Below are 10,503 nucleotides of genomic sequence, written 5' to 3' on the forward strand. Positions count from 1 at the left end.
AAAAACAAATTTTTTGTAAACCTTCTAACGGGCCTTACTTGAGAAGGCCTTGTCAATACTTCGACTGGGCATGTATTTGGCCAAATCGTGTGTGTGTATGTAAGTGTGTGCGTGAAATATTTTTCTCAATGAACAGCCAACTACCAAGAAAATTCATTCATACATTCATTTGATCGCTGGTTCGACGACGGTTCGTTCGTTTATCTGGGCGCTTGTCTTCATCTTCAGAGTCTTTGAAAATAGTGCAGCAACGCATGTTTTTACTATGGACGACTACTCCATATGGACTATTGTTGTAATTTTTTTGTTTATGGCAAGAGGGGCTGAACAACAGAAAAAACTAGTTTGTGGCCAACAACAACAAACAATACAGCAGCCAGAGAAGGTTTTTGTGTTGTCTAGTCGCCAGTCATCAAATGTAGGTACCATGGAGCCCGATAATGGCGAGCTGCGTCATAGCATAGCTGCGTGAATACTACTTTGGGTTTGGGTTGAGAGATCTCTCACGCAAAGTGAAACGCTGCAGACAATTAAATTTTTATGCCTACGCAGATATGGTGGTCGCAAAATAACTTGAATCTCCACATACATGCCCCCGTATGTATGTATATACGTATTATAGTTTCAACGTCCGACAACGATTTTTGTGATAAAATGCCTGCAATTCCATGTAACGACGATTGTTCGCTCACAATTGAATGTAGAAATATTCGAGTTTATAGATGTAAATCATACCTACATGCATCCACAAATATGGAAATGAAAATCTCTTAAAGATTTTCTATCAGCCCAATTTGAGTTCTACAAACGAGCATAGAACATTGGAAGACCGAAAAAATTTCATGACCATGTGTTGGCAAGAGGAATTTCTATGAATTTTGCATTAAATTGATATTGGCAAAATTAGTTCCTCTAAAGATGGATAATTCTTGCAGGATTGTAAAATTTCAAAGGGGTGACCTTTTTATGCTGAGTCCCAACGGCGTAGTACTGTGCGACACCTCTTTGAGGAGAAGTGTTTACATGGCATAGTATCTCGCAAATGTAGCCAGCATTAAGTAAGGGAAAAACCAACGCTGAAAATTGTTTCTGATGTTCACGCCGGCATTTGAACCCAGGCGTGCGTCGTCATAGTAAGGCATGCAAACCTCTACGCCACGGTGGCCTCCTTAATTCTCTAATTCCCGCTGGATTGAGAAGGGGTTTCCCTTTATTTTAACTTAAAATGATTGTATCTCCTTAGATTAGATTTTGATGTTTTTTGGTCAAAATTTGGTCTTATCACGCTTGACGATTTTTATTTGAGTCCCTTTGCCATTAGACGCCCCACCACCAAAACCTACAAACCAAATATATATATATACACCAATCACGACAATTTGGGACTCAAATAAAAGGTATTTAAGATTAGAAAACGTATCGGATATCCAATTGTCGGACCAAGTGTTTGGGGGACCTCCCAAAACAACCCTAAATCGGTCATATTTACCGACCATGGCAATATGGGACTCAACTGAAAGGTATTTGCGAGTAGTATACGAATCTGATATCCAAATGTGGGACCAAGTTTCTGGGGGTCCACCCCTTCCCCAAAACACCCCACAAACAGGACTTATTTACTGACCATGGCAAATACCTTTTATTTAGGGCTTAAATAAAAGGTATTTGCGTGTAGAATACGAATCTGATATCCAGATGTGGGGCCAAGTGTTTGGGGACCGCCCATCCCCGAGAACATCCCCCAATGAAGACAAATTTACGACAATAACAATATGTGACTGAAATAAAAGGTCTTTGGAAGTAAAGCACGAATCTGATATAAATTTTCGAGAAAAGTGTCTATGGGGCCACGCCACCCCCATAACACAACCCAAATAGGAAGTATTTGCTGACCATTTTAATATGAGGCTCAAAAAAAAAGATATTTTAAAATAGAACACGAATCTGATATATATTTAAAAGCCAAGTCACTGAGTGGCCGCCCCATCCCCCAAAACACCCCCCGAACCGGTCATGTTTTCCGACTATGGAAAAATGGAGCTCAAATGAAGGATATTTGGGAGTAGACCATGAATCAACATTCGGGACCAACCGTCTTAGGGACGTCCCAACACCATAACAACCCCCAAGTACGACGTATTTGCTCATCAAGGCAATTTGAATCTTCAAGACAATGTAGCTCGATATTCATAGTTTTTAGGGCCCACACCCCAAACCGGACATATTTGCTGGCTTTTTCAATAAGGGGTTTAAGTGAATGGTATTTGAGATTAGAAAACAAATTTGATATCCAATTTTGAGGCCAATGGCAATATGGGGTTCAAATATATGAGAATAGAGCGCGTTGCTGATATGTTTTCAGGGCTTAGTGTTTGGGGGACCACCTCACTCCCCAAAACACCCCTAAATCGGGCATATTTAACGACCATGTCAATGTGGGGCTTAAATGAAATGAATTGGGGGTAGAGCAAGAATTGATACCCACTTTCGGGACCCTTTCTTGGCCCCTTATTTTTGTCAAAGAATCCGTGGTGGGCATCTAAGGTTTTTAAATGTAAAAAATTTCATAATTTTATAGTTTCACTTGTTTTTTGTGTAAGAAATTCTCCTTCGAGAGCAAATTATCAAGTGACGGGTTTTGACATTTGCTTCGCCTTTTTGACAACTGTTGTGATATACATAATATATATAGCACAGCTGATAGAACTTGATATGTCAATTCATTTTCGAATTTACCTTAAAAATATAAAATTCAAAATAAATATTTTGGTTCTTAAACTAAGGTTATATAATGGTACGCGTCTCTCAACATAAATCGCTTTCAGCTGCACTCAGGGTACTTAGGTTCGTTGTTTCGCCCCCCGAAAGTTTTAAAAAACGTTGAAGAACACAGGCAAAAATTACAGCAGTACAATGCCAGACATAAGAATGAAGAAGATAAGGGGACAACATGCATGACAATAATGGTGGCCAAGCGGGCTGGAGAAGTTCCCTCAAATCTGCCATTTCCAGCCCCTATTGTTGTCAAAAATAGCGAAAACACTATGTGCTTAAAAATAATTTAGACAGGAAAAAATTAGTTAGTTTAGCCATAATCTTACACCTACCCTTGCAATCTCAGGTATTGCTGAAACAGGTGCTTAAGCGTCTATAATGCGTAAGTCCGCCATGTGTCCAGCGCGACGTCAATGTCTTGACATTATCAGGACCCCTTTCAGTAGTGACAGTGGAAGCTTCACCCCACTAGGTGAAAAATCTCACAAATATCAAAGAGCCTTAAAAAGGGGTACGAAAACCGTCCTTGTGTTGATTTAACTCCAACCACAACATTCCTTTTGAGCTCTTTGCTAGTGGGACTCTAATTATCCACCCATCAACATCGTATGAACTAAATTCAGGAGGAATCCTCATGTCCACCATAGAGCCATGCACTTGACACATGTGGTGTCTGGTTCCTGCGGGACACACGTCTATGAAGTTGAAATCAATCCCAATCCAATTGGAATTGAGCCAGAACTACCCTGGTCTACCGTGGAAGCTTAGAGGCATTCACTTGGTAGCTTATTTACCGCTACAATAACCTAGTGAAATCTATTTAAACCTGCCATCTTGGTGGTTTTGTGGGTAAAGCCTCTGGAGCTAATAGGGACTTTGCCCATTTTTTTATTTTTTTTTTCTTGCTTGACACTCAAAAATTAATAAACTTCTTTCTTCTTGCTCTAATTGGTCGAAGCAAATTTGCCGAAAATTTTAAATGCCAAGGCGAATCGAATTTTCTTCGCCCTGTTTACATATGTTGACATATCAAGTTCCCAAAAAAGTTACTTTGTTGTAGCAATTCGCCGATGCGGCCATCTTATAAATACGCCTTGCATAAACCCATTTTTGTATGGGAATGCTTACGTATTTATTCGACTTATCGTTCGATAAATTGTTCGTTTAAAAACAGATACACAAACCATAGCCAGTTTTTATCGTTTGCAGGTCGAACGAACACCTACGTTCGACGTCGAAAAACAAGCTAAACATTTTTAAGATTCCAACGATCTTCTCTACACAACCAGTTTATTCAACCATGTTACATTGCCTACAGATTTTTTTTACTTTTAAAACTAATCGAACAACACTATTAAGTGGCGGCCGTTAATAGTGACTCACTGAAACCGAGTATTCGGTATTCTCACTTCTCTAATGTTTAGTCATTGTTAAAAAACACAGATGGATTTGTTTTGACCAAAACAACATTAATAGTTTGAAATTTAATAAGGTCTAGCCATGTCGAAATCTCCCCTTATAGCGACAATGATAAGACATACAACTTGCCGGAATAATGTCTATCCGCGAAGTGATGTTAAACGATTTTCTGTTCCCGATGAAAAACTACCATGGTCGGTAATATATACCGGGTACGAGCCACCCTCATATACAGCTCCACATATAAATGGTCAAATTTGGGCAGATCCAGATTTACAAAATGCAGAATTTAAACCTCAATGGAATGCCTTGGATGGTAAAATTAATCGTGTCTCTTACAATGGTGAATACAAACTAGATGAAGGTGGACATCCTCTGAATCCAATGGGTCGGACTGGCTTAAGAGGTCGCGGCCTATTGGGACGTTGGGGTCCAAATCATGCAGCTGATCCAATAGTGACAAGATGGAAACGTGATAGTCAAGGCAATATTTTAAAAAGCCAAATTACCTCCAAGTAGGTGCACCAATCACTTATATGCACAAAATGTCACTTTAGCCTACCTCTCCCAACAGAAATATATTGCAAATGGTTGCCATACAGAGACATGATAATAAAATGTGGGCCATACCTGGGGGAATGGTGGATCCTGGCGAAAAAGTAAACGCCACACTTCGTAGAGAATTTATGGAAGAAGCTTTGGATAGTTTCAGTAAGTTTCAGCTATTTAATAGAATAAAAATTCTAATTCGCAGTTCACTTTATTTTATGTACAGAGGACAAGGATATGGTTGAGGATTTCTTCGCCACGGGCACGGAAGTCTATAAAGGCTATGTGGATGATTACCGTAATACTGACAATGCTTGGATTGAGACAGTGGCTTATAACTATCATGACGAATCCGGTGAACAAGTTGGTAAATTGGAGTTGTCTGCTGGTGATGATGCAGCAGGAGTCCAATGGATGGACGTTGACAGCGGAAAACAATTGCATGCAAATCATTCGTTTATTGTGCAGAAAGTTGTCGAACTATTAAACGCCCACTGGTGATGTTGTTAATGTTTTTCTTTACAAAACTTAAAAGTTTACACAATTAATAAATACACGGGATATTCCCGACACGTGATAGCTGTGAGCACCACACAAGCTGGAACATTGAGGTCCGATCTGTGTGGTGTTCATTGCTGTCATGAGAAGCTTAGCTGCGAGCTACCGGGCGCGTCCACAGGTTGCGGATAGTGGAATGCTCCATCCGGAGTAGCTGTAACTGCAGTCGCGGACAATCAGCGATATCGAGCACGGGTGGCACCGTCTCTTGCACAAATACAATACTGAGTGCCTACGATGCTCTATATGACAAGGCGAGTTATTGGCGCCTTTAAATAACCAATGGCCACCCTGTTCCCGCGGCGATCGGTCCGTTGGACCAGAACGAGCTTGCTCACCTACAGGAGCATGTAGAGGATCGCCACCTGCACATGAAAATGTAATTACAACAACAACACGGGATGGTGGCGTTCTTCGTAATCACGAGAAGCTTAGGCGTAAGCTACTGGGCGCGGAAACAGGTTGCGGATACTGCTTAAATACTGAGTGCCTTTGATGCTCGGCACGACAAAGCGAGATATTGGCGCCTTTAAAAATAACCAAGGGCCATCAAGTTTACGCGGCGATCGGTAGCCACTTCCACATGCAAATGTGGCTACAACAACAAACCCGATTGACCTGATGGAGTTCTTCATCGGCAAGTGCTGCCACCTCAGTGTTTAACACACTGATACTTTGTTATATACAGCCTATGAGTCCCATAAAAATCTTACATAGATAGTACTTCCCGTATAATTCTTAATACATAGCTTATTCTAAACTAAATTTAAACAAGTAAAAGCGTGCTAAGTTCGGTCGGGCCGAATCTAGTATACCCTAGTTCCGAGATCGGTTTATATTGCAGCTATATCAGGTTATGAACCGATTTGGACCATTCTTAGCACAGTAGTTGGATGTCGGAACAAAACACCTTATACAAAATTTCTGCCAAATCCTATAAGAATTCCGTCCTCTGGAGGCGCATGAAATCAAGATAGGTTTATATGGCAACTATATCGAAGCATGGATCCATATGGCCCATTTAAAGTATATGTGCAAAATTTTAAGCGCCTAACTATATTCCATCGAAATTTAGCTTGCTGTCGAAAGACAGGCGGACGGACATGGCTAAATCGGCCTAAAATGTCAAGACGATCAAGAATATATATACTGTGTTGGGTCTCAGATCAATTTTTCGATGTGTTACAAACGGAATGACGAAATTATTAAACCTTCATCCTATGGTGGAGAGTATATAAAAACATAATATGAAGTTAACTATAACCTCTCGCTCTTGCAGAATTTACAAACCCAACGAAAATGATCAAGTTTGCATTTATATAAAGGGTGATTTTTTAGCTATTGTCTGTTTGGCAACACTGGTTTAAATAGCTCACACACGTTTCGTGTTTTGTTTCACTATCAAACTTCTTCATTTTGGTCTATAATTTAACCATGAATCGTCTTACAAAGGAACAACGCTTGGAAATAATTTAATGTTATTATCAAAATCCGTGATATTTTAGAAAGTTCATCGTGCGCTTCTTCCATTGAGCGACGAATCTAATTTTTGGCTCAATGGGTACGCAAATAGGCAGAATTGTCGATTTCGGAGTCAAGATCAGCCAGATGCATTGCAAGAGCTACCAATGCATCCAAAAAAATTCAGAGTTTGGTGCGGTTTATGGGCTGGTGGCATCATTGGGCCGTACTTCTTCAAAGATGATTCGACGTAACTGTGAATGGTGAGCGCTACCATGAGATGATATCCAATTTTTTTTTTGGGCCAAAAAGGCAAGAGCTTGACATGCATGACATGTGGTTTCAAAATGACGGTGCCACACGGGTAACAATGGATTTCACGTTCGGGACCGGCCGCCTAGATCGTGCGATTTAACGTCTTAATACTATTTTTGTTGAGCTATGTTAAAGCTCATGTCTATACAGACAAGTCCGCTTCAATTGACGCATTGGATGACAACATTGAAGTATTTATTCATGAGATACCGGACGAAATGTTGGGAAGAGTATGCCGAAATTGGACTAAGCGGATGGACCATTTGAGGCGCAGTCACCGTCAACATATGCATGAAATAATCTTCAAATATTAAATGTTATGGACCTTACTATCGATTCAAATAAAGATTTCATGCATTTTGCTGAATTTTATGTGCATTTTTTTGAAAAACTTTTCTATAGCTCTTAAAAAATCACCCTTTGCATCCATTTATAACCCGTGCAAGCACAATGTAAAATTCTATTGTGAAGCGGTACTATACAACGAGGTAAACAAATCGGACTAGAATTGCGCTTTTATGCTATAGAAGTCAAATCGGGTATCAGTTTATGTGAGAGATAGATCTAAATATGGTCCCATTTGCTTCTTTTACAATCCTTGCAACCCCAAGGCAGCCGGTTGTACGTACCGGATTGACCCGATGAAATCCTTTATCGGCAAGGGCAGCCGCCTCAGTGTAAAACACACTGCTACAACAACAATCCTTGCACAAAACCTAACCTAACCTAATTTCAATCGTTCACAACTTAAATCGCTGGCGGGTATGGAACAAAATAATTGCACTTCATGAATTCTTAGACCAATAATTTTATTTGAGTGCGTATCTGTGGCAAAATCCTATGCAACATTATGGCCCAATTTTCTCAATTTCTGGCAACAAAACGTCCGTTATTCCTTGCAATTGTGATCACCATTTATGGTAACTTTTAGGCCAACTTTATTTTCGAATAAGTACCTCCCGATGCCATCTTCAGCCCATAAACCATTGTAATCCGTCACATTTCGTGGAGTTATTGGCTTTTTAACAATCTTTACAAGATTCTCATTTGCGTAAAATGCGACTTTTTAACAAATAAACTGAGGTGAAAGGGTGCTTCGCTGCACAACATGATTTTCTTTGTACAATCCCATTAAACGTTTCTGCTCAGTCATCTGATTTTTTCGGCTTATTATTGTAAGCTTTTGAGTAAAATAAAATTTGTAAGCTTTTAAATTCAAACTTTTATACGAAAGTTTTCGTTAGTGACGTTTTTCGTAGGTCTGCATGACGTAGGGGGAACACCCCCGGTTTTGATAACATTTGGTACACGGAAAAGGTTTGACCGAGTACAAGAAAACGAAACTGATGCCCGCTTCTGGGGCAATGGCCCGTGGATCCTATTGCCCCAAAAGCGGACATCAGCCTATGACGCTGGACGCCTGGGTTCGAATCCTGGGGAGACCATCAGAAAAAAATTTTCAGCGATGATTTTCCCCTCCTAATGCTGGCAACATTTGTGAGGTACTATGCCATGCAAAACTTCTCTCCAAAGTGGTGTCGCACTGCGTCACGCCGTTCGGACCCAGCTATAAAAAGGAGGCCCCTTATCATGGAGCTTAAACTTGAATGGGATTGCACTCATTGATATGTGAGAAGTTTGTCCCTGTTCCTTAGTGAAATGTTCATGGGCAAAAGTTGCAAAAGCGCCCAGAGTAAAATTTTAATATCACAGTGTAAGACTAAAAATAAGTGTAAGATTTCATTCATTTGCTGCGAATTTTGGTATACGCGATGAAAAAGGAAAATTAAAAATAATAGGTGATGCGCTAAAGAGCAGGACAGGTATTACAAAACTAGAATGGAATAAATCATTAAATTGAATGACACTTACCAAACAATCCAACAATTCTAGAAATTTCAGTAAGAGTTTAAATTTGCTGTAATTCAATTCCGGCTTGGCTGGAGGGATGTGTTGGCGTAGTCCTTGAAAAATTTGGCATAACTGCCTATGGTAGATCCAGTGCCACGAGGACCGTCCTATCACATAGCCTGGGCTGATTGAAGCCACGGCCAGTGTGTACGCTGATGGCATGCAAAGCAGTTGTTGCGCTATGGAGTCTTCGAAATACTTGCTAATGCTCGGCGAATGAAAAGTCTTCATCGAGGTTCGGAAGGAGCAGTTTCTCAAGCCTCTTGGCTACTGGCGAGAGAAGGAAGGGATCTGTGCGACTTCCACTTACACGGGTCCTTTCCACCTTTTAAGGCTTCAGTAGCGGGATCACTCTTCAGAAATCCAGAAATCGGTGCTATAAGAGTATTCAAACACAGCTTAAGGACAGTTGTAAAGAAGACTGACGGACTGCCATGGAGTTGATGCTCGGAAACATCCACCAACAACTGGAATGACAGGGCGTGCGTCCATATGTAAATAACGTATGGGACACTTAATTCCACAAATTGAAGGAAAAAAACGAATTTGAAGAAAAAAACAGTCACTTGGATTTGTGGCTTAATTACCTTATTATGCCAACGAGGAGTTGGCATAGGGACCAACCTAAGTAATTTGTCTAATATCTTTTATCGAAAGGTCGAAAGTAAGATTTCAAATGAACCATTTTTTCCGCACACGAACTTAAAGCTTATAGCAGTTAGTGTTGCCAAACAGGAAAATTTTTTCCTACCAAAATATCAAGGCGGCTTTATAAAGGTGGTGTCACGCAAACAGCTGTTAACAGCCGGCCAGATTTGACGGTATTAAAATGACCGATTTTTCTTGAAATTCTCTTTGTTGTTATCTTCTTTCTCGCATATTCTATGCTCATGTACGAACACGCATACACACACATTTTTTCGTGTATGTTGGCAAAACGTTGATCAGCTTGTTGACAAAATGGCGGATTGCATCATATGATTTGTGGTTGTTGTACAAATTCGACCACCTTTAATTGTTTCGCCATGCCTCAATGCCAAGTACTGGCGGAAATTAAAAAAATTGTATGTCGGCTGATCGCTTGGCTAAACCGAAGGGGGATTTAAAAAAGTAGTCTCACGCGAACAGCTGTTAACAGCCGACCAGCTTTGACGGTATTTAGATGACCGATTTTTCTTTCAATTCTCGTTGTTGTTATCTCCTTTCCCGCATATTCTCTGTTCATGTGTATGTTACTACAATAGTTACACACACACAACAAAAACTCGTTGACAGATAGTGCACTTCGAGAGAAAAAATTGTACTCGTCTGTTTACGGTACACCACGTGGTAATTATGCCGTGGCAAAACAATTATAGGTGGTCTCATTTGTACAAAAACCACAAAGCATATGGTGGAATCCGCCATTTTGTCAACAAGCTGATTGACGTTTTGCCAAACACACGAAAAAATGTGTGTGCTCGTATGTATACGTGCGCTTACATTAACAGAGAATATGCGAGAAAGAAGATAACC

At 40.3% G+C, this 10,503-nt stretch overlaps 1 protein-coding gene across 1 annotated transcript; it reads left to right on the plus strand.

Annotated features, from left to right (window-relative positions):
- Positions 1 to 4,185: 4,185 nt before the first annotated feature.
- On the plus strand, positions 4,186 to 5,253 carry LOC106089518 (putative nudix hydrolase 6). The gene is made up of 3 exons (XM_013255366.2): positions 4,186 to 4,709; positions 4,769 to 4,905; positions 4,970 to 5,253. The coding sequence occupies exons 1-3, from the start codon at positions 4,276 to 4,278 to the stop codon at positions 5,242 to 5,244; spliced, it is 846 nt and encodes a 281-aa protein (XP_013110820.2). The 5' UTR covers positions 4,186 to 4,275; the 3' UTR covers positions 5,245 to 5,253.
- Positions 5,254 to 10,503: the final 5,250 nt, after the last annotated feature.

This window comes from Stomoxys calcitrans, chromosome 1, assembly GCF_963082655.1.
Source record: "Stomoxys calcitrans chromosome 1, idStoCalc2.1, whole genome shotgun sequence".
Lineage (NCBI taxonomy): Eukaryota > Metazoa > Arthropoda > Insecta > Diptera > Muscidae > Stomoxys > Stomoxys calcitrans.